The sequence below is a fragment of the Melanotaenia boesemani genome, chromosome 11 (genome assembly GCF_017639745.1).
Source record: "Melanotaenia boesemani isolate fMelBoe1 chromosome 11, fMelBoe1.pri, whole genome shotgun sequence".
In the NCBI taxonomy this organism is placed as follows: domain Eukaryota; kingdom Metazoa; phylum Chordata; class Actinopteri; order Atheriniformes; family Melanotaeniidae; genus Melanotaenia; species Melanotaenia boesemani.
Window position 1 is genome coordinate 3,556,877 of NC_055692.1, and position 24,401 is coordinate 3,581,277.

The window sequence follows — 24,401 nt, forward strand, 5'->3', positions numbered from 1 at the left end:
AATGCAACGTCATTTATGAAATTCGTGCAATAAAACATACGTAGCAGAAACAGGACATTTTAACATACTCAGAAGCGATCAAAGGAAAGAGAAACGGAATAAATACAAACATGATCAGGAAAAGAACGGGAAAACGTGAATCCAGCAATGACCACTGCAAACGGGAAAGTCACAACACGGACTGGGAAAAGGCCAATGTCATCCGCACAGAGCACAATCTACACCAGCGGTGGAGATCAGAAAGCCGACCCACACAGCCATGAACCGGGACGAGAGGTGTCCCACACCTGGAGCAACATCCTCCAGTGGCAAGCTGTCAGCAGGGGGCAGCATTGACCTGTCAACCTGACGACCTGTCAACATGTCGACCTGGCGACCTGTCGACCTGTCGACCTGTCGACCTGTCGACTAGTCAATATGTCGACCTGGCGACCTGTCGACCTGTCAACCTGACGACCTGTCAACATGTCGACCTGGCGACCTGTCGACCTGTCGACCTGTCGACATGTCGACCTGGTGGGTCAGCGCCGCCTCAGTGAACATCAGCTGATGTGTACGTCAGCTTGGGCGGTGTCGGCCTGTCACTCTGATGAGTCGGATTGACAGGCTAACACCTCCTCAGTGAACATCAGCTGATGTGCACACGTCACACACCATCTCTGATGAACACGTCAGGTACGCTGATGATAAAACTGTCTGATAACAGAAGAAATAAATCAGCTAAAGCAATAAACCAAACAAGAACAGCAGGAACTACAGAGGCTTTATTTAGCTGTATGTCAGGCAGACGGTGGAAGGAAATACAATGCTGTGACTTCCTCTTTGAACAGAGACATAAATATCATCTTTAATATTATTAATGACATACTTTAGGAAAATATCATGAAATAATTTCTTTGGAACTATCGCCCACCCCTGTAGAAGACTCTTCTTGGATTGGTTCCAGCTTGTCTTCTTTAAAGGACCAGCAACCATTATGTGCCTGGACTGAACTGGGAAAACAACCCTCCATGTGGAACATCTTCCAAACTGAGCTCATTCCAGGCTTTTTCCTTTTTCCTTACTTTCCAGACAGCGACAATATTTCACCGATGCCTGTGTTTTTAATTGTTGCTCCATCGTAATCTATCAAGTCAGCCATTCCACTTTAACCTGTTAAACTGTCTGAAAATATTAAATGAATGGTTTATTTTTCGTTATAATTCAGATCACCGAGCTAAAGAGAGCCTGATCTCAGTGGGATTTTAATCTGGTTAAATAAAGGTTTGATTATAAAAAGAAAGTAATGACTCACCTGTTTGTTGTAGGTAAAACAACTTCATATGGTTCCACTTGCAGCTGTATTTTCCTTTCAGTCTTTAACTACTTTTCCCGTTGGACTTCATACTCTGCAGGCAGAGCCTCGGTTCCAGCTCCAGGGAATTGTGGGTAATAAGGTTTTGATGATGTTGAGGCAGCGCAGTGACATATTGGTGATAAGTGTGCGAGCAGGTGTGAGTGTTTGTGGGTACGGTCCTCTTTGAGGAGATGAGGTTTATTCTTCAGGCTCTTGTATAAATGATTTGTCTTCAGGTTGTTTTAAACTTTAAATCTGCTTTTTCTTTTTTTCTTTCAGGACCGGTGAATTCACCTTGCGTGCTGCTGACCCACAGCTGTTTTCTCAACCAGCAACAATTCCAGTTCAAGCCGTTTCAATGCAGGTAATCCTTCATGTTATTCACTAGTCCCAGTCCTATTACTATAGCTATTTCTTTCTCTCCCCAAAGCAAACAAAATAATAATGGGAATATTACTTCTACAAAACACTGGAAATGGTTGTTCATAAATCTGTTCTTGCTCCAAGACATCTCTATTAAAGCTGTCTTCAGTGTACAGGGCAGAGAAGAATCGTCGGCCAAAACGTTTGTTTCTACATTTATCTGACTGTGAAGCTTCTGGGTTTGTTCATCGACCTCTGTCCTTGTTGAGATATTTCACCTCAGAGTGAAAATTTTCGTTTTCAGCAATTTTCTACAGATTGTTTGACTTAAATAAAATGCTCTGAAAGTTAAAACAATCTTAAAAATAAAGAAAAAAATCAGGTTTATCCTCCCAGTGCTTCCTTTGTGATTTGGTTTGAATGAAAACAACCAATCAGAGCCAGGAGAGGTCTTTTAATTATGTCTATTGCTGCATACAAAGAGGGGCTTCGGCAGTGGTGCTGAAGCACAGCAGAGAGGGAGGATGAACAGGGGCTGTAAGTTGTGTTTCCACCAACAGGACGGGTTGGCGAGCATTGTTTTGGGTTTCCACAGGCAACAAATGGAAACGGTGGCAGAATACCCGCCCCAAACTGCCCTACTTTGTTGTCTGTTGGGGTCCCAGTCTTACCAATCCTAACCAGAGGCTGGAGCCTGACAGTGCAATCCACTGATTGGTTGAAAAAGAGTCACCACTTCCTGTGTGACTCAGCAATAACAGCTAAGCAGGAACGGCTCCATGTATGATTAAATTTACCCAAATGCCAATCAACAGAGGCTTTGTCCTTATGGAAAAAATAATCAGATTAACCAGAAGCCTAAATTAATCCAGTAAACACAAAATGCATATAGATATTGATTTAAAAAAAAACACTAGATGAAATCAAGAAAAAAAAAGATGTATGAGCTTCAGAATCCTTGTATAATCAAACAAGCAGCACGGAGCCTCAGTTAATCCCTTTATTCTATTTTTTTACAGTGGAGTTGTTCATCATTTCGCTGAAACATCCCAGCTGTTTATTTCCGTACTTTTTTTTAACTCTGCTCCAGTGGAATGATGCCAGTGTTGGCTAGTGTCAGCTTGACAGCCTGCTTTTTACTGGTGTCAAGCTGACCTCTGATTTTGGCACAAACAAATAAAATAATGAGGAACTTGGGATTAAAGCTCTGCCTCTGACATTCAATGATGGGCTGGTGCAACACCCTCATTAGTGTAATATGAGTCTGAGACATAAACAGAAACTAAACAGCCAAAGGAACCAGGTGATGGTTTGTTATAAATACTTTATAATAAATTAAGTAAAAAATCTGGAATTTCACTTTTCTTTCTTTCATGAACGTCAAGTCATGCTTGTCTTCTTCCAAGAAAAATTTCTTTCTTGAAAATAATTACTTTGTTCTAATACAAAATCTAGATTGCAAATCATAAAAGCAAAGTAAAGCAAGGCTGGTTTGTTTATACACCTTCCATGTACAAGACCATTCAAATAGCTTTAAATAAAATATTAAAGCATTGCAGAGATGGTTGTAGAATTAGTTGTTTTAATAAAAGGCAGCAAATAGAAAAGTTTTTAAGCCTGAAAGCCTTAAACCAGTAAACTGCTGAGTCAGCAGACTTGCAGTTTACTGGTAGTGTGTTCAACATGTGAGGAGCATAAAAGCTGAACGCTGCCTCTCCACGTTTAGTTCTGACACTGGGAACAGAAAGTAGACCTGACCCTGATGACCTGAGGGTTCATAACCAACCAGAAGATCCTGAATGTAGTCTGGTCTTAAACCATTCAGGTCTTCGTAAACTAAAAGCAGGAAGTCAGTTCTTTGACAGACAGGAAGCCAGTGTACAGATCTGTGGACTGGAGTTATATGATCTACATTCATGGTCTTAGTGAGGACTCGAGCAGCAGCAGGTGGTTATGTAGATGTGTGTGTGCCATCAGCACAACTGTGGTAACAAATTTAGTTGTTTTTCATAATGTGAGCGAGTGGCAGCATGTAAATGTTGAACAGCAGTGGCCCGAGGACGGAGCCTTGGGGAACCCCACAGGTTATTTTGGTTCATTTAGATTTTTAAATTAGTTTTTCAGCTGGTCTAGTAAGATGTTATGGACAACTGCATCAAATGCAGCACTGAGATCTAGCAGTACCAGGACTGATGTTTCTACTATCTGTGCTCAAGCGGATGTCATTAAAGACCTTAACTAGAGCATCTCACTGCTGTGCTGTGGCCGAAAACCTGGCTGGTAGACATCAAAACAGTTATTTAGTGTCAGGAAGTTGCACAGCTGTTGAAATACAGCATTTTCTAAAATCTTATTAAGAAAGGGGAGGTTTGATATCGGCCTGTAGCTGCTCATGAGTGACGAGTCTAAGTTGTAAATACAGTAAGTGCTGCAGACACAGAAAATTTACAGATAAAGAAAATCAGGGCCTCGTAATACATGTCAAATGTGGCTGAAATAAACCAGATGTTCTCAGGTTGGTAGCATGTGCAATCATGTCTTCTTAAATGTACAAATGAATAGTGAAATGTGCACTAATGATCCTCCTTACCTGATTAAAAGCTGGATGATGCCTCTTCTCTTTAGATCAGAGAATTAGGTGTCCATAATTTCCCACAAGAATTTTAATGTCAACTCATCAGACCATGGGACCTGCTTCAGCCCTTCTTAAATGAGTTTGGGCTCAGAGGAGGAGGTGCCAGCTTTTCAGAATCCTGTTCGTATTTTCAGACTACTTTTAGAAAGGGTTAGGGTTTAAAAAAAAAAAAAAAGGTATTCTAAGAGGGTTTAAACCAGGGTTGAACAAAGTCAGCCCTTGAGGGCTGCTGTCCTGCAGGTTTTGGATGTTTCCTGCTGCAGAACCTGAATCAAATAATGGGTCAGCATGCTTGAGCAAAACCTGATAACAAGTTGTTGATTCAATTTGATCCAGGAGTGTTGGAGCAGGGAAACATCTAAAACCTGAAGGACTGCGGCCCTCGATGACCAGACCTGGACACCCCTGGAACTGTACCGCTGTACTGCTTCTGTACCCTCATATGTGTTTCAGTATGGTTAAAATAATTGCTGCTCCTGTTTCCTGTTTTCCTGGCTATGAAATAAAAAAACGAGGACGGCTGAAGACTTTTGCACAGTGCTGTACATCATGTGGCGGCTGCAACTGTTGATCATCAGATTTCTGAAAACAAACATTAGCTCACTCTGCTATTCTTCAATGTTTGAACTTGTTCCATAAAACACATATGAACCAGTCACAGGCGGAAACAGACGCTCAGTCCTGTGAAATTCCTCCTTTCAGTCTACATCAAACAGCATCACTCACACTGACGTGACTCTCTGTGCTCTTGTTGTTTACACTCCTTTTTTAAAAGAAAAAAATATAAATCTTTGTTTTCCCAAAATGTCTTTCTTTGAAAGAAAATGATTGCATTCTGCACATCAGCAGAATGGATATTTGTTATTGTTCATACTGAGATTAATATAAACTTTGTTTTCCATTATGGAAACATACTTACTGGAGACACAAAGTAGTGTATAAAACTACCTGATAAAAGTAAAAACAGCGTCTTTTATTTCTGGCCTAGAAATAAATGGATACTCACATATCTAGTGGCAGCTCTATAAAAGTGATGTTGCATGTTCTGGGCTTGTACAGCCTGTGTTTTCATTACAGGTGAAATTTTTACCTTTTTCTAATTATTTCTTTAGCTCTAAGCTCTCTGATATCACCCTTTCATTTTTCATACCCCGTAATAAAACATAAAAGAGTGAATTTGAACCCCAGCCCAGAATATCAGCTTTCTCTTTCTTTGGCCACAGCACACAAACAATGAGCAAAGAAGTGGAGATAAACTGTGAGGAACCAAGAGGCTCACAGCCGGACGGATAAAATCCACTCCCACTTCTCATTGTTCCAGTGAAGTCTATCCAGCTTAAACCACAGCAGGAGAAACTAAACAAAAACATTAACAAACAAGAAATAGTGATCGGAAATGGCAACAAAAAGCTGCATGTTGTTGAAGTGCTGCAGAGCCCTCAGGGCCCCATGGATGACAACAGCTCTCTCCCAAAAGTGAACCTCACCTCCCCTTCACAAGATAAAGGCTTAGCCCTCCCACCTGAGTCTGCCGGCGTTTGTTTTCTCTGCCTCAGGAGGAGATTTCAGTGCTTGCCTTTACTGAGCTAGCATGTCTTAGCATGATGTAAAGCCCCTCACACCCACCTTCAGCCACCATCAGCATATAGGAAATCTTTTCCTGGATTGTGTGGATCGGAGTGCAGGTGGAACAGGATCTAGGCTGGCGCCGAGGACTAAGTCATCTGTCTCTGGAAGAAAAGTCATCTGACGCCTCAAAAGAAAACTTGTCAAGTGACTGCAGACAGCATGCTTATTCAGGGTTTTCCAGCTCAGTCGGGAGTCTGAGCCAAAGGTCGCTTTGGTGAGGATGAGTCGTCCTTCTCTTGAGCGCCAGCTTGTTTTATGCATCTTCTTTGACTGAAAACTGGAATTCATCCAGCTGCCCACAAGGACCTGATGACCCCGCATCATGATGAGTGCTGCTTGTTTTTACTCTCACAGGGTGTTGTTCCACAAAGCATTTTCCCCCGAACATTTAATTTAATTTAATTTAATTTAATTTAATTTAATTTAATTTAATTTAATTTAATTTTTTATTTTATTTTATTTTTAACAGCTTAATGCTTTACGCAGCTCTTTAAAAATAATAATATGCTTCAAATAAAATATTTTATTTTAATAAGATTTTAAAAATAACAATATTAAATATTAAAAATGAACAAAAAGAAGCTAAAATCTACATAAGGGAATGAGAAATAAATAAACTTTTGTTTCTTATATGAAAATAATAAAAATAAAGATAAAGTGATGATAAATTATTGTTCAGGTTCTTGGAAAAGGAAAATCTGGAAAAAGAAATGTTAAATCTTATATTAATGTCCTCTTTCTGCCCTCTGATCCTGCGTTCATTGCAAGCCTGAAAGTACAAATGCAAGCGGACAAACTGGCTTCTGGATAAAGTCCCAGCACGAAGCCTCCCGCTCTCTTTGACTTTGTGAACAACACAAATCTTTTTCCAGCTGCAGCAAGACTTCAGGTACTGCTGGATGCAGCTTAATGATGTGCCCTGCTTAACCTCCTGCTTCCCTTCATCTTCATTTCCTTTGGCAGCAGGTTGCCAGAGCGCCATGCTGAGAGAAAATGCAGCATCTGACAGTTTTAGAGTCTCTGGAGGAAAGCTCCCGTCTTCGAGCTGTGATCCCAGCTGGCCCATTTATACTTTAAAAAGTGGTTTCCGTCTCCTTCTTTTTATTACCTTAAAGAACTTAAAGAAGGATCTAAAGTCTTAATTGAATCTGTCTGTGTGGTGCCAGTGAGACTGAAATGATTTAGCCTCTAATCCTGTTTTATAAAATTATTTCCAGCCTCCTAGAGTGGTGACCCTCGCTCCTTTACCCGTGGAGGGCCGTGGCAGCCTGGCAACCATCACCAAGTCCACCCTGAATGTTGATGACCCTGACAACCCAGCCGATGTTCTGGTCATGGTCCTTGAACCACCCCGCCATGGCCGGCTGACCCGTCTCCATGGTGACCGTGCACTGAGCAGATTCAAGCTGGAGGAGCTGTCACGGGAACAGATCCAGTATATGCATGATGGCTCGGAGGAGGTGGAGGACAGAGTGGTGCTGCAGGTTAATGATGGCCACAGCTACCAGAATATCCTGCTGCAAATCCGAATCACCCAGAAGGTAGGAAGGAAAGACGGGAGAGTCTTGCTTTGGGGTAATGTGTAATATTTATGAAGCAACTTCTTGCTTTCCAAATTCCAGGATTAGGAGGTTGACAGGTCTGCTGCTCCCCACTGGTCTGTTATATATAATCTCCATGAGTACAGAAGGAACTTTAATAGTCATTTAAAGATGTACGTACATAAGGGAGACCCAGGTTTGAATCCAGCATAGCTACAATGGGGCACATACGATCTTCCAGCTGGGTCCCCTGAAGACCTTTAACGCCACAAGGCGTGGAAGTAGTTGTCAGTCGTGTTGTAATGTGAGCAGATATTTGATTGTGACTGCCATTAACTGGCTAAAGTTGAGCACACTGTAAAAAGTGATATTACCAACTAGCTTCAAACTTTCATCCGCATCTTTACATTTCTGGCACACACTCCAGTCCTCTACACTCCTTTCCCTGCATCAGCATCAGTATTCATCACCGTACTTCTGCTTGACATGACCTTGACCTTATCCCTGAAAATAGTTTCCTGGGGGCGCGGACTGATCCCTGTCGCGCCACCACCAAAACAGAAAAGAAGCAGGGCCAGGCCTTTCAAATGGCAGCTGCCATCCCTCCTCTGTCATCGCTTCTGGTGAGCGTTTTATCACAAGGACGCACTTATCTTGCAGCGAGAGTCGACTGCTGTGACTGAATCATAGGAAGGAGTGAGGGGATGTTTGGCAGGACCAGTTTCTGTGAGTTTGTTTGTGTGCTGAGTCCTTTTTTGCCCTTTTTTAGCCATAAATTACAGTATAAGAAAACCCTCCATTTTCATTTTTTCCTGGAAAAAACCGTTTCAGTTATATTTTAGAGGGCAGCTCTGTTTGTCTGGCTGTGTGCAGATGGAGAGCTTCAGGCTAAACTCCTCTGCTTCTTCCTTCTCTCCAAATCAATAACACCCCACTTTCTCTCACACACACATAGCAGGATTCATTTTAGTGTGAAATGTTCAGATGCTGCAGCCTGTCGTGCATCAGACAGAACAGACAAGCTGATGGAAAGCTGAAGGAATCTCTGTCCCATTGTCTCTACTCCGTCCTTATTGACTTGTTTGGTTGAGACAAAGGGATTATCATGGCATAGACAAGTAACAAAGTCCAGAATCTCAAGTAAAATCTCTTTAAAACATTTCTATTACCACCAAATACAGTTAAGACAACAATTAGAAGAGCAGGTAAACAAAGTCTGCAAAAATATATGAACACGAATTATGGATCTTCTTGTCCATCCGCATACAAGAATAAATGATACAACTACTAAAAGTACACATCTCACAGATTCCAAAAATCTAAGTTTCATCTCGCTATGACCACAATCCACCAAACCGGAAGTAAAAGAAGGCCAAAATTATGCATCATGGGATAAAACCACATTTAGTAAAAAATCTCCCTTTGAGAGCAGTTTTCCATCCAAAATCACTATTTTCTGCCTAGTTACATGGATTTGATTGGCTGATGACAGATGGCAGTTATAGATCTTTCCCTCTGTATTGTTGATTATTGGTGAGATGGATGTAAACAAGGTGACATCAGTGTAATTTTACTGGGTCACACAATTAAAAGGAGAGATTAATCGAGAAAATTGGCCAGTTGCATCTAGACATATGAACTCTACCAGAGAGAACGTAAATACTGTATTTCCCTGTTTATACAAGTGTAAGTATCATGAATGAGTGCACCTGTTTGTAGTTTTTATGTCCACTTTTTAGCTACTTTTCAATAAAATGGCATTACAAAAGTAAAACTGTACTGCAGACCAAGTTCTGGAGATGATTTTAAAGACTGGGACTGAGTCGTGTGTCCCACGTTCCTCATCGGATGACGAGGACCTCCATCACAGCCAACACCGAACTGAAAAACGTCTCTTTACTAAAACCTCTGTAACATTGCACTACATGTTGATTCGTGCTTCTCTGGTCCTTTTTTGTCTACAGCAGCAGATTTTTAAAGGGTTATTTGAGGGCTGGGCTTTATGGCCTAAAAATAAAATCTCACTTTTTTTTCTAAACCAAATCCAGTTTCCAATTTCAATACATTTTTTCCTTTTCGTTCTTAAAAGCATATTCAACTTATTAAAAAGAATATTAAACTTAAAGCTTTTGCATGCAAATTTGTTTGTTTTATTTATTTATTCATTATTTATTTATTTATTTACATGAATGAATGACAGCAAAGAAAGTTAATATCATCATTTTTTTCAGTGTAAATTGCTTCATGTCCTGCACAGAGATGTGCAGCACAACTCCATCTGTGGTCTTTTTCCATCTGGATCCTTATCATACAGGACCCACTGCACAAATAATTCCCCTGGTGTTGGCTGTCTCTGAACGAGAGTTTGTGCGCTGAAGTTGTCTTTTGCATCTCAAAAATTGCAGGATTTCTCACTGTTATATGTACATCTGAATTCCAGGTGTGTGACGGCTCTCTTCACTGTATATCTGTTAGTGCTGAGTCTGCTGCTAACTATGGAAGCCCAAGGAGAGCATTTGCTGTGCATATAATAGAAGAAAAAATACTGATTGTCATAAAAATAAATTGCCATAACAGAAATTTTGATTAATCGATATTATCGATTAATCACCCATCCCTAGGTTATATACTGAAACATGCAAAAACATTGACAAAAAGAAAATAATTTATATTTTCCTATTTGTTTTAACACAGTGGCATCTCCCAGTGTTAATCTTCCACCTCTGTCCAACTCTTACCAAGAGGGTTTAGATGGGTTTGTAATTGTAGAGACATAAGCTATTTTTTTTTATGTAATTTTTGAGCAGAAAACAAAATCCTTTAAGAAATGTCATTAACTTTCCACTGTACTCAGAAGTTATTCCAAACTTTTATTAGAGCAACGAATCGGTGTCAACATCTCAGATACATGATGTCACTTATGTACACTATATAGTCTAGGGCCCAGCATGGAACCTTGAGGTATCACACGGGTAACTTTAGATAAATCTGAATTATTATTTATTGCAACATATTGATCAATCTGAGTGACTATTAATCCAAGCACGTGCTATCCCATGACTTTTTTAAGGTCAGTGAACACACAGCATATTCCTTGTTATGTATGCAGTCCAAGTTGTTCCCAGGATAGAAGGGAAATCTAATCCCTCCAGCGAGTCCCGGGTCTGCTCCGAGGTCTCTTCCCAGGAAGACATGCCTAGAAAACCTCCAAGGGGAGGCATCCTAATTAGATTACCAAATCACTTCAGATGTTTCCTTTCAATTTGGAGAAGCAGCAGCTCTACACCAAGCTCCCTCTGGGTGTGAGAGCTCCTCATCCAATCAGGCTGACCCCAACCACCTTCCAAAAGAAGTTCATTTTAGCCGCTTGTATCTGCGATTTCCTCCCTTCGGACACAACCCACATCTGATGGAGAGGGTTGGAATGAGGATAGACCAGTAAATTGAAAGCTTTGCCTTTCAGCTCAGCTCTCTTCACTATAACAGACCAGAGCTGCGCCCTCGTTACTGCTGACGAAGCCCCAATCTGTCTGCCCATCTATCACCCCATCCTACCATCACCGCAAACAAGATCCCGAGATATCTGAACTCCTCCACCTGAGGCTCATGCCGAACCTGGATTTTAGAAAATGTGTTGTAAAAAGGTTGTGTGAAACTGGAAATGAAAAAAAAAATTACCTTTAACTGAAGAACGGATGTTTGTTATCTTCATGTTCAGAGGTGACAGGAAACAGATCAGTTCAAAAGTTTAAAAAAGCAATTAAAAGCACATAATAATGAAAGAAACCTAAAATAAAAAGGCCATTTAAACCCTTCAAACTGTCGTGAAAACCTCTCTTTAAACTTTATCAACCGCCCTCATTAGTTCCAATAAGTCTAATTATTGACTCGGCCTGAACTTTAACAAATACAAACCCATGATTAAGTTTTCAGATTGTGGCATTTTAAGGCAGTTTCTGTCATTTCCAGCCCTCCATCCAGGCAGATATCAATGCCCGGTAGCCTCCCTGAACGTTGGGTTGCTGAGGTCTAAAGCAGGAGGCTAATCAGGACCATTATGACTCTTTGATGGATGGACTTTGTCTTGATGGAGCCTGAGCTCTGAGCTGAATGTGAGCTTGGCAGAATAGGAAGCAGGACCCTTGGCTTTCAATTACTGGGAGGACTCTTAAAGCCACTGAAAGACCCAGTGGCTTCTCACTCCCTGACAAGAGATGGAAGATATTTTTTTTCTTTTCTTCATGATCACACATCCAGCTTTGGAAGAGTGATTGCTCAGCTCTGTTGTCAAGGAGACGCTAGAGGCTGAGTGGTTAAAGCTGGTGTCCTGCTGAGCACTTATCTTCATACTTACTGAAGAATGGTATAATTAGTTGTTTCCTTTTGTGGTAGTAAAGTATTCAAGGGTAAAACATACTTTTTTTCCTATTTTAAAGAGCTTGAAAGTAAATATCTGAGAGGAGCAGCTTACTCTTCAACACACAGTCTGAACCTACTTAGACATGTTTTTTTTTTTCTGCAGCACACCTGATGCAAATTAAACGGCTCCCTGGCAAGCTCTGCACAAGTCTGCTAATGAGACATGAATTTGAATCAGGTGTGTTGCAGCAGGGAGACATCTAAGACCTGCAGGATGGTGGGCCTTGAGGACCAGGGTTGAGGACCTCTGCTCTAGCGGACCAAGCCCCCTGGACAACGTCACACAGTTACAGCAGCTGCTCACTAGAGGGCGATATTTGCCCAAAAAGACCACTGACCAAAAAGAAAGAAGAAGAAAATCGAATTCATTGATTGGCCGGGGTCAAAAACTGCTCGTTGATAATAGAGTAAATAATAGAGCAAAACCAAGTTTCTACAGTCTGGTTTCTGTTTTTACTTTGGTGTTCAAACCTAATGCAGTTTTCAGTAGAAGCTGTCCAGTATGAGCGGCAGAAGAGGCGTAGAGTTATCTAGCTATGTTGCACTGTGACGCATCCTACATCCCTTCCTGGCTTTGGGTCACTTGATGGTTCGTTTGCTTTCACAGTGTAAGTGAACTGCACCAGGGTCACTTGCAAGAAAACTGAGACCTCCAGTTTTAAAGCAGACCAGAGTTTGGATCTTTGGTCCTCACCACACACTGCTCCAAACAAACCGAACTATCCATGGAAGCAGACCAGGGTTTGTTTAACCAAACAGCACCAGTGTGCCCTTTATCTGCTGTGGATGCAATCACTGTTTAGGACTGGCACGTCTTCTTTTAAGAATACATTTAAAACCATGCAGATATATGTCAAGTTTAACCTTTTAGGTCTTTGAGAGTCAGTTCAGTTAAAAAACTATTTTCTGACAGTACAGCTCATAGGTCAGTGTTAAGTGGCTAGACACACATTGCTCTGGAAAAATGGTGAAAAAGCAGCCAAATGTCCAATAAAAGAGGAAACTATAGAAGACTTTCAGAAAGCTGGAGAAATGTTGCTCGAGACCAATTTAAAAGATTACAAGAAAGGCCGACTCTCTTACAGAGTACTATTTTTGCACCGTATTCTGTATTTGGGTAAAAAATACCGACAGGCACAAAATTCTTTTCAGTCTTACCCATTTTAACTTTTGAAGAGTTTCATAACGTTATAGCCAAAGGAGTTCATTCTTACAACTTCGAGCTGAATACAGAAGAACTCTAAGAAATGAAAAAAGTTGTGGATGTGGGAGCAGCAGGCAGGTGGGTGAGCTACACGTAATAAAATGACCTTTTTACAACCTGTAACAGGTTCTTCTGCTCTTGGAATAAAACTTTTTTTTTTCTGGAGAAGATGCTTAAATGTTGGATTTCTTTTCTTGTCTATGCATCTAAAGGCACAAGTATTTACATATATTTGTTTACCACAGCTGAACTTCAGTTTGTCCTAGACCCTCAAAGGTTCTGGACAGCAGGCAGGTTGGTTCAGGACCCAGACTCTTCTACTTTAAAGCCGTTGTCTTGCTGAAATATTCTGGAAGGACACGTACAGAATGTTGCTCTAAAGCCCATAAATACTTACAAATTGCCGGTTAAATTTGCTAATGTCACTCCGTATAATCTGAGATGTTAGCAGCATTTCTGGTTCAAGTTTATTTGACCTCAATTATGACACAAATATATAAACAACTTGGAAATGAACTAGAAAAGAAATCAGCACAACTAAATGTGCCTGTTCAAAAGAAATGGGTGGAAGTATAAACTCATCAACTCTCCCAGCAGTACATCACAATTCTCAAATCCATTATAACATTGATAAAGCAATTAATCTTTCCAGATTTTCTCAAATTTTTAATAATTTGAACTTCAGATGATGAAAAATGGTTGGAACCTCCCCCCAGCTGAGGCTCGAACCAGCGACCTTCTTGCTGTGAGGCTGCGGTTTATGTACAGCACACTGGTAACCACATGTTTTTATAATGTGCGATATATGTGGGGTTGACTGGACTCCTGGTTTCTGGATAATACTTTTAAAGATTCAAAAGAGCCAGAGAAAAAAAGACTGTTGAGTTTTGGAGAAATTCTAGTATAGAGGTCGTTGTGAGAATGTGCTGGACTGGCGACCTGACCAGGTGAACCCAACCTCTCGCCTGCTATTTGCTGGGATTGGCTCCAGCTTCCCCGTGACCCTGAACTGGACTAAGCGGTACAGAAAATGAATGAATGCATGCATGCCATTGGAGATGTTTCCACATAGACTGAGTGAACTTATGTTTTAACAAGTCCACCAACTTGTCCTGTTCACCCCCTCCCCAGTGGGATCCTGGAACTATGAGAGAAGACAGCGTCATTGTCATTATAACAGTGTGACCATCACGGCCGGCCGATGTTTTATGGATGACTTTGACTCCATCCGACAGTCATTTGCTTCTGTTTCTATGACAACAGCCAGAAAGCTCTGCATCTGGCATCAACTTTCTTTAGGTTTATGTCAAGCTGGCTGACTCAAAGCTCTTTAAAGGTCTCTGATTACACGCATTTCATGCATTTGTTTTCTAGGATACTGTGGCTGAAGATAAGAAATATGGCTTCATTTACTTGTTTTAGGGCCATAGCAGTTTTGTTAGTTTGCTGCAGCTCATTTCGGTCTGGGAGCAGCATTGCTTCACTGTTAGTGGGAAGCAGTCAGCACAGGGAGGTGGGACATGATTCATTGTCATTTAGAAGTCTCAGTTTTAGTTTCTTTAGGACAAATCCAACAAAAGTGAGGAGTTTTAAGAAGTCAATAAGTTTTTGAAGGTTTTTCTCTATTCTTTGTTTGGACCCCAATCCCAGCTATTCCCACTGGGGTCCATACTACAAAAACCATGACATGTCACTTCCAGTATGATAAACAGCCATTATATCTGATCCTACAAGTCAGATGCAAACATATGCATGACAATGGGGGTGGGGGTGTTCTTTTCTCCAAACAGGGGGCATTATAGAAAAGTTTAATAACCACTCATATATGCTGCATTTACTTGCACTGGGGCATCTGAGGTTTACTGGTAAACATCAGTCACAAAAACAAAAACAAAACATTAATTAGAGATGAAGGACTTTTCCACATTTTTACTATTGTTACTGAGGCCATTGTATTTGTTGCTGTACATTTCAATGTGCCTGTTTCCGTATGTAAAGGGAGCATAAATTTGACTTAAGTGGGTTTTGACTCCTGTCTCTAATGTGCTTTTTCCTCTCTGATGTTTCAACATGTGCAGAGTTCTTCTCAGTTTTCCATTTTCCATCAAGCTTGTTTGGTTTCTTCTTCTTTCTTATCATTTCTTTTACCATTTCACTGTATTCATTTCGTAAACGTGGAAGCAGGGTTGCAGCAGCAGGTCAGAAAAGGTTCTGAGAAAAACCTGGTGGTTTTGTAAATCCTCACAGGTTCCTCTGGTCTGCTAAAGGCTGAAAAAAAGTGTTGAACCTTGGTCTGAATGTCCTTGAAAACTTTAGGTGTTCATCCTGAGTGTAAGATAATCTCTGGGATGATGTGGTCCTGTGAGTTAAAAGCCCGCCACGCTGACTTATGTGGCTTTTTTTGTTGTTTGTTGTTTTTTTCCTCTGCTGCTCGTCTGTGATTGTTTGCTTTGCCTCCCTGAAACGGTGTGATTTGGATCAGCCAAGCAGCAGGCAGAAGAGCTGCAGATGGTCAGCAGGTTGTTATCTGCAAACACAGACTCTCACACATGCAACGCACACTTCGTCTCGCTCGTCTGTTCACACCTTTGTAATGCATTACCACCTACGACCACTATCCTCTGTGCTGATTATCTCCTGTGGTAACTCAGTCATTGTAGTCAGGTGGGCTGAAGAGGAAAACACCAAAGACTTGCAGGTTGAAAGGCTGGACGTTGGAAAGCGGGGCTCTACGAGGCTTCAGATGTGTTTTTGTATAGCAGGAAGACATGCTGATAACACCGATTAAATTGGCCCACTATCCTGCAGGTATTAGATGTGTCCCTGCTGCAACACACCTGATTAAAAATAAATGAATCTCTGTCAGGCTCTGCACAAGTTTGCTAATAAGCCATTAATTTCAGTCAGTTGTGTTAAAACAGGGAAACATCAAAACTCTGCAGGGCAGTGAGCCTTGAGGGCCGGAGTTTGGGATGCCTGATCTGAACCTCCATCCTCCATCCAATTCTTCTCTTTTAGCGAAGGCTCCATGGATCATTGGTTGATTAGGTTGGTTTTGGCTAACCATGTGGTTCCCAAACTGAGGGGCTCGGGGGGGCTGCCTAGGCTTAATAAAACATACAGTTTTTGCACTGCTAGCAAAACACGGAAAATTTGTGAAATTACCAATTTGATTAACAGCAAATAATAAATACTATTTTATTTAAGTTTTACTTTATTTATCCCTCTGAAATAAATAACTTTTCATTCATTTAATTTAATTTAATCTCAAAGACAGAACCAAGATTTTTATTTTGGCCTCTTACCATCAGAAATGGAGTTCTACAAGGGTCTATACTTGGTCCACTGCTTTTCTCAAAACACATGAATAACATCAGTTTTCTTTATTAGTTTTTCAATGTTCATGTTTTTTTCTGATTTCCTATTTCATACTCAGAATAAGGTTCTTATACAACAACCACAAGTTATGTTTGTTCACCTGGAAGCTTTTATCCCCACATAAAAGTTCTAGCATCACAGATTATCATGTGATTTAAATGTTAAAACGCACTGATATTCTCCATATTACTTTTATTTAAGGTTGATTTTTACTCCCCACCCCCTTTTCTTGTGTCAAGTAAAAGGAATCTTCAGCTTCAAACTGCTCCTAAGACCCAAATTTGTCTTGATTATGTGTGTGTTATATTCTTTATTTATTTATCTAATTTTATTTAATAGTTTTATGAACGTTTCCTAATCTTTTCTCCAACATTTGGAGCCTCTGTTGACATATTGCAGGTAGACAGGCTTGTTTTTATTTAGAAGCAGGCAGGTTAAGCAGGTCAGCGGTCTAGTTTCTAAACCTTCATGACAACAGGAGGTGTTTGCAGTGAAACAGCCTCCGGCATCAATGAATCATCAATCGTCTCCAAACACCCTTAACAGTCCTGCTCTTTATTCTCCAGGAGAGGCAACTCTAACCTGCATCAATACAGCATCTCAAAAATAAATGTGATTGTGAAGGTTTTCCCTCAGTTCACATGTCAAGAAAAACACGAAAGCTTTGGTAATCCTGCTCAGCAGAGCCGATGTCGGCCGCTGACTGAGCTTCACACCTGGCACCTGGGATAAAAGTGAAAATACAGACATGAGAAGGAAGAAAAAACACAGAACGAAGGGGCATCAAGCTGCACAGAAAAGGATTTGAGTGAATTTATTTGATGAATAACTGCCTTCGGATTCTTGTGTTTATTTTTCCAGGCCGTGGCTTCTCCTACTATGCTGTCCCTGCCAATGACTTGGGTGAAGGAGGGAGGCATGGTGCGACTTGATAAGAAGTATCTGCAGACAAACTATAAGGGAGTCGGCACTGATGATGTTGTCTACACAATCCTTGCTTCAGATGGGCAACCTAAATATGGTACAAACTCAAGTCCATTTAAGGCCGCACTTTGTCTTTTAACTATTTTTTTATATTTAATTAGGTTTCTCAGTCACATGCTAGATAAATGTGCTACCATGTCCATCCTGTGTGTCCAGGTGAGGTGGTGCTGGTGACCATGCCAGCAGACAGCCCATCAGAAGGGTGGCGCCCCGCCCTCAGTGACGACCAAGGCTTCACACCAACAACGTCTTTCACCCAGCAGGATGTGAATGATGGCACAGTCTGGTACCGGCACTTTGGTGTGGGCAGCGACAGCGACTCCTTCCAGTTCCAGGTCAGAGATGACTCGTTGATCCAGAGCAGTGATGCAGCTGCAGTCCTACATGAGATATTTGTTTCAGCATATTCAGCCTCACATTGATAATGCTGGCTCCGCTGCTCAGCAGATTATATAACTTACAAGCAGTCTTGTCCACTAAGACTGAGCTTGTATAGAATAAGGCACAGCCTGTCTAATATTGCATAGCTCCCCATCTTATAATAAAAATTACTTTGACCCATTAAGACACGGACTCCTGTAAGCCTCCTGGTCATATAACATGAGCACATCCTTTAAAGCTTCAAATTTAAGTTATTTTTATTGTCCCTAATGGGAAACTTGGCATACAGACAGGTCTTCACAGGTTTTATATGTGATATGTTTAATATTAACATAACAGCAAATAACTACTTGCTTTGTAAAGACCTAGTGATCCTTTCCAGAGATTGAAGTAAACATGGCTGGATGTCACGCTAATTTCCTGATTTAATTCGATATCGACTCATTTACAGATATTTATGTAACAATGCAAATTTTTCCTGATTAAAGACATTCTGAGATGATTATTTCTATAAAACTCTGAGCCTGTTTACATGACCATCTAAATCATATATCTAGGAGTAATCAGATTACTGTAATAATCTGATCTGACTCATTTACATTCACTTCTAAAAGACAATATTCTGAAGATCTTTTACCAGTCGATAAGGGGATTTATTTTGGAGGATGTGCATGGTGACATCACTTCCCATTATTTTCAAAATATTCTGTGTTTGTTGAACATGGCAGAGCCCACGGTCTTATGGTGCCTTCCAGTTGTGCCAAGCGGTCAAGCATTAGTGCCGTCAAAACGTCATGCTACAAACGCCATTTAAAACAAATAAATTACAAACCCATTGTAAAAATGTGCACCATGAGAGAAGCAGCCATTTTTTGTGATACAGATTAATAAGCTACACATAATAGCTGCATTTCCATTAAAGTTTTTCGCAAAATAAAAGCGATATTTCTCAAATTTCCCAAAGTACAATTGCGATTTTTGCACAAGAGCCATTATTCTTGAAAATCTCGTCCCGCGACACTCTGCTTTGAGGAGAAAAGGGATTTCTAATTATTTGTAAAAAAGAATTCTGTGTCCTCGTGCATCTACTCATACCTCATCATCTTTACTCGAAATGAACTGGTCATGTGACCCCCTACGTCACGTCCGGGGACGTGTAAATGCAAGAAAAGTGTTTCCATTACACTTTTGTGATATACTTTTGTATCAACATGTCTGAAGAACCACCTCATGAGAGCATAAAAACTTTTAGCAATATTTGAGAGGTTTTTTCGAAATGTACGTTTTTTTTATTGCAATGTTTAGGTTTTGCACAATTCAAACGCACATAACAACGTAATTAATAACAACTTGCTGCTGTTTACACTAGAAACTTAACAGCTACAAAATATATAACAAAGAATTTTAACAAAGACAGAAATGGACTACAAGCGGTGCTGGGTGGTACATGTAATTACAGAGTGTGTTACCTTGAACAGGTGACTTTTGAGTCTGAATGTAAACAGGGAGAGAGTCAATGTTACAAAAAGTCCAGTGGAAGTAAACTCCAGAGTTGAGTGGGTGAATGCTCTCCTCCCCACGTCGCTGAGGCAGCTGGGGGGTGCAGTGAGGTGCACGGAGAAGGAAGATCTGCAGGAGGATGAGGGTGGCCTTGAATGTGTGCAGGAGGATTTTAAATTCTGTTCTTGATTTAACTGGGAATCAGTTCAGCTGCTGCAGGGGTGATGTGGTAAAAAAGAGGGAATTTTGTTAATGGTTTATGCTCCAGTAGCTCAGCTATGAAGTCTAAATGCTCGACCAACTCCATGTTGCGAGCTGTGGGCACTCAACCAATCTGAAGCCATTTTTTGTAAAGCCACAAAAAGAAATGTTTACACTGGTTTTAAGGTTCAGCGTGCAACAAAAATCAAAAGTCAATGAGAGAAAAATAGATATAATTAAAGGCTGTGTTTCTATTGGTAACTTTACTAAAACTAACAATAATATACACTATATACTCTAGCTGTTATGTTTTAATTCTCTTAGAATGAACCATGTATGTCTACTTGTTGTGGGTCCACGTATTTGTGCCACCATCTTTTACTACGGTGTCTCTGAATGGACCAACAACATTGTGTGTGAAGCTTTAAAACTTTCTTTGACAGGTGTCATTTGGGATAAATACATTTGGCCACCATAAATTCACAACTGTGCTTGGCGTTTGAAGTCATTGCTGTGCCCGTCTTTACCACTAGATGTCAGTAGTTCTTACACGCTGGACCTTTAAGGTGGATAAACTGGGCTGTGTTGTGTTGCCAGAGGGTATGAGCTACATTTCATGTGGTTGTAATTCAGTAGAAGTAGTAGTTGTCCTAACTGTAAATAAACCTTAAGAAAAAAAAAAACAATAAGGTGAATATCCTAATGAGAATAATGGAGAGAGCTCTTGTTCAGGAATGCTTTTACCTTCTGGGGATATCCAGGTTATTATATCCTAGAAGGTGCCAGTCAGCCACATGAGTGCATTGTTTGCTGGTTTAGACAGGAAACAGTCGGTTACTGGTTTCATTTAAACCTTTGCCAGATCAGATGCAATTCCCAAACACCTCTTTGTTTCCTTTTAAATGCATCGAGTTCTCTGTGAAATGGACTAAAACCCCTCAAGCAGCATATGCTTTTCCTTTGATCATCTCCATCCTCCTTTTCTGATTCACATCTTCTAAATGCAAATGAAAACATAGGGATGGAGACCCGGCTTCAGGGAGACCTGAGACGGAAATGTAAAATTAATCATAGCCTTACAAAACTCAAACTGATTCTCATCAATAGTAACAAGGTTCACAACAGAAACAAAGAAGCTTTAAAAGAAAACCAGATATAGATATATTGTGTTCATTACTATAAATGTAAGCATATGCTAATGAGTTATGAATTTACCAACATAAGATGATTATTTAAACTATTTCTAGAAGGCATGAAAATAAATGCAAACCTCAGCCAGAAAGAAAGAAAAAGGGGAGTAGATGGCGGCAGAGATGTGCCTGCCTTGTTTTTGTTCTCTCATTTTTATTCTGTTGCTGGTGTATTCTTTGAAGCTCACGCTCATACTTGTGTTTGCTTTCTTCTTCCCTCCTGCAGTTTCTGACCTTTTCAACATCTTTTCCTCTCCTTCTGTAGCTTTGTACTTTTCCCTCTCGTCTCTACTGCCTCTTTTTCATTGCCATGTAAAACTTGTTTTTAGGAAGTTGTAAAATATTCTTCATTTTTTTTCCTTTTACCTAAAAAATGTACAGTCTGGTCATAACCCAGCTGCTGCTTTGTGCACCTACTGCTGTCAGGGTGGAGTTGTCGACTTCTGCTGGATTTCTATGAACATGTGGTATTTTCTCTGAACTGCTTTGAAACGTGCTGCAGAAAAGAAGCTGCAGCACTTAAATGAATCATTTACTGAGACTGGGTGCCTCTGCGTCAGTGTTGCTGAGATTTTCCTTCCTTTTCTTCACTTACTTGGTTTGTTTCTTGTAACTTGTCGTGAAATATAATTAAAAGGTCATAAAATGAGTTTGTGTTTTTTCCTCTAGTGGGGATTATAAGAAGATTATAAATGAGGGAGGTTCACAGCTTAAAATGTAATAGACAAAAACTTTCACTCTAACTTCCTGTTGGTTCCATAATAAAATCACTGTCATAAAATGTCATTTCACAGTTCAGAGTTTTTTTTAACATATTTTTATTGAACTTTTTTTGCAAAGCAGTGAACAACAAACAGGAAACACAGACGGAGAGGACAACACACAGGAAAAGAATAATAATAATAATAAAAAGCAGAAACATGAAGTCTGTGAATGTCTAGGTACAGCATCAAGCTGAGCTACGACTGCTCACCATTCCTCCAAACAAGCTTAAATTCAAATAGATAAAAACGAATCCCAAGTACGATAGAATGAAAATGCTTTAAGCCTCAAAAGGGATGAGTCAATGAAAGCAGCCACTGGTTGAGAGTTGGAGCAATATCAGTCACCCAAAGAGACAAAATACATTTCCGAGTTAAATAAACAGAAAATGTAGAAGGTCCTTGTGAAGCCATTTGGTGTTTCTTCAGCCAGGTCCTGGCACCCAAATGAAGGAGCCACTTAAACACAAACTCCAGCTGCTGAACTACAGTCACCCAGACGGCGGAGAGCAGGGCAGCTCCACAGACGGGGAATAGAGATAGATAGATAGATACTTTATTGATCCAGAGGGAAATTCAAGCATCCAGTAGCATATACATACATATACAGGTTAGTACTTGACATTAGGGGTTAGTACTTAAGCATACCTAGACTAATTTAAAATTAAATAGAGGCAACGGTAGATAAAGAAGACCATTATTATGATCTATGTACATATATACTGTACAGGTGATCAAGTATGTACATATGTTGACGGTGGTAGCCAAACAAGGTGCATGAGTGAAAAAGTGCAGGATGTGCAAGAACTGCTGAGACAGTGTTTACAGAATGGGATAAGAGCAAGTGTGCTTCCAAATGAGAAAAAGGCACATGTCCATAAAAACTATTCAGACTATGGCAGTGGTTGTGACCCCTGCGCCCTCAGCGAGATGTTGTACAGCCGGATGGCCCGGGGTACGAAAGAGTTTTTGAGTCTGTTGGTGGAGCAGGTCAGGGACAGTAGTCTGGGGCTGAACACACTCCTCTGCCTGCTCAGAGTTCTGTGCAGAGGGTGAGATGAGGAGTCCAGGATGGTCAGGATCTTGTCCAAGGTCCTTTTGTCTGTCACTGAGACCAAAGAGTCCAGCTCTGTGCCCACCACAGATCCTGCCCTTCGGATCACTCTGTCCAGCCGTGCTGCGTCCCTTTTCTTTATGCTGCCTCCCCAACATACCACAGCATAGAAAAGGACACTGGCCACCACAGTCTGGTAGAACATCAGCAGCAGTTTCTTGCAGATGTTGAAGGACCTCAGCCTCCTTAGAAAGTACAGACGGCTCTGTCCTTTCTTGTGGATGGTGTTGATGGTCTCGCCAGAATAACCAGCCAACAGCAGACTCACATCTGTTACACTGCTCTGAAAAAGAAGGATTTATTCTGTCCAGCTGCAGGACTAGTTCAGAGTTCAATAAAGACATGAAATAAATATTTATGAATAATCTCACCTGTTTATTTTTAGTTGGTTTTGCTTCAGCTCCTCTGATTTGACAACATAAGCAGCTCAACAGCCAAATTAGTTTCACTGCAGTTATTAACTCTATCATGGCCAATGTTTCATATTTAAACAGGTGGGTTTTGAGATGAGATTTAAAGAGTAGGAGGAATTTAAAGAGAAGGATGGAGTCAATATTACAGAAGAAGGGAGTTCCATAGTTTGGGAGCAAAGCAGCTAAAATCCCTGGTCGCCATGGTAATGAGGCGAGGGGACAGTGAGATGGATAGAAGAAGATCTGAGGAAATGAGAAGGGATAGCAGTGTGGACCAGAGAGGACAGGTATGGAGGAGCGGGATGATGAAGCTGCTGTAGAACAGGGCTGATCTGGGAAGAGGACAGGGTTTTAGTAGTCAGGTGGGCAGCAGAATCCTGGACCAGTTGAAGTTTATGGAGTGTTTTCTGAGTTAATGTAAGAATGTGACAAAAGCTGATGCTTGGCTAACAAGTGTGTTAAATATGGGTGGATATGAGGCACACATCCGACAGCAGATTCCAGCAGCTGCAACACAAGAACAGCTGCACTTGGTTGACTCAGAGCAACGTCAAATGCCCAGGGTGCACGACTTACCAGCCCACAATACCTCATGTCTTACCTTGACCACCCCATTAAAAATGGATAAGCCTGGAGACTGTGCCCACCTCACGAACTTAGTGGAGCTGGTTCTATCGGAACGTGCCACAACTGCTGAAGGCTCTGTTTCCCATCTTACTTCTGGACGCTCTAGAGATCACAAGAAAGGCAGCATTTTGAGAGCAAAGAGCTTTATTAGGAAAATATGGGACTAAACATCCTGAAGATATGCTGGAAACTGATTGAGAGATTTGTAAGTAAACATAAGGATTTTAAGATCAAGTTAAGGAATGAATAGATTAAAAAATTGGACATATTTGATTTCTTATCCTGGTTCTTGTCGGTACTTATGAGGCTGCTTTATGAATGAACTAAAGATTTGTCAAAGAACCAGATAATGATTTCACAGACTGTGGTCCAAGAGACGTCTTTTATGTGTTTTTTTCCAGCAAAAAATGAGTCATACAGATCAGTAATTGGGGGGTTGTGTCTTTACATCACACTCTTTTCTTTAAGTTTCATTGTAGAATTTATTGGATTTTAAAACCATGTTTATAAAAAATCCAGTATGACATTTATATGGAGTCGAATCTACTGCATAATCAGTAATTTACTGCAGCAGCACCACCTTCGATAAATCCAGCTGACTCGACACAGACTCTCGTGACAGCACATTACTTGTGATTGGTGGCTCTGTCTCCAGGCTTCATGCTGCTGGTACATTACTTCTGTCTGTGGAGCCGACTACAAGTTTCTTGAACTTTCTTTCCCAA

General features: G+C 40.7%; 1 protein-coding gene across 1 annotated transcript in view; it reads left to right on the plus strand.

Moving 5' to 3' along the window:
* Positions 1-24,401, plus strand: part of fras1 (Fraser extracellular matrix complex subunit 1) — a 290,358-nt gene that overhangs the window by 195,494 nt on the left and 70,463 nt on the right. The window contains exons 27-30 of the mRNA XM_041998958.1: positions 1,616-1,700; positions 7,181-7,504; positions 17,367-17,526; positions 17,646-17,824. Of these exons, the coding sequence (XP_041854892.1) occupies positions 1,616-1,700; positions 7,181-7,504; positions 17,367-17,526; positions 17,646-17,824 (748 nt within the window). The remainder of the gene's footprint in view (positions 1-1,615; positions 1,701-7,180; positions 7,505-17,366; positions 17,527-17,645; positions 17,825-24,401) is intronic.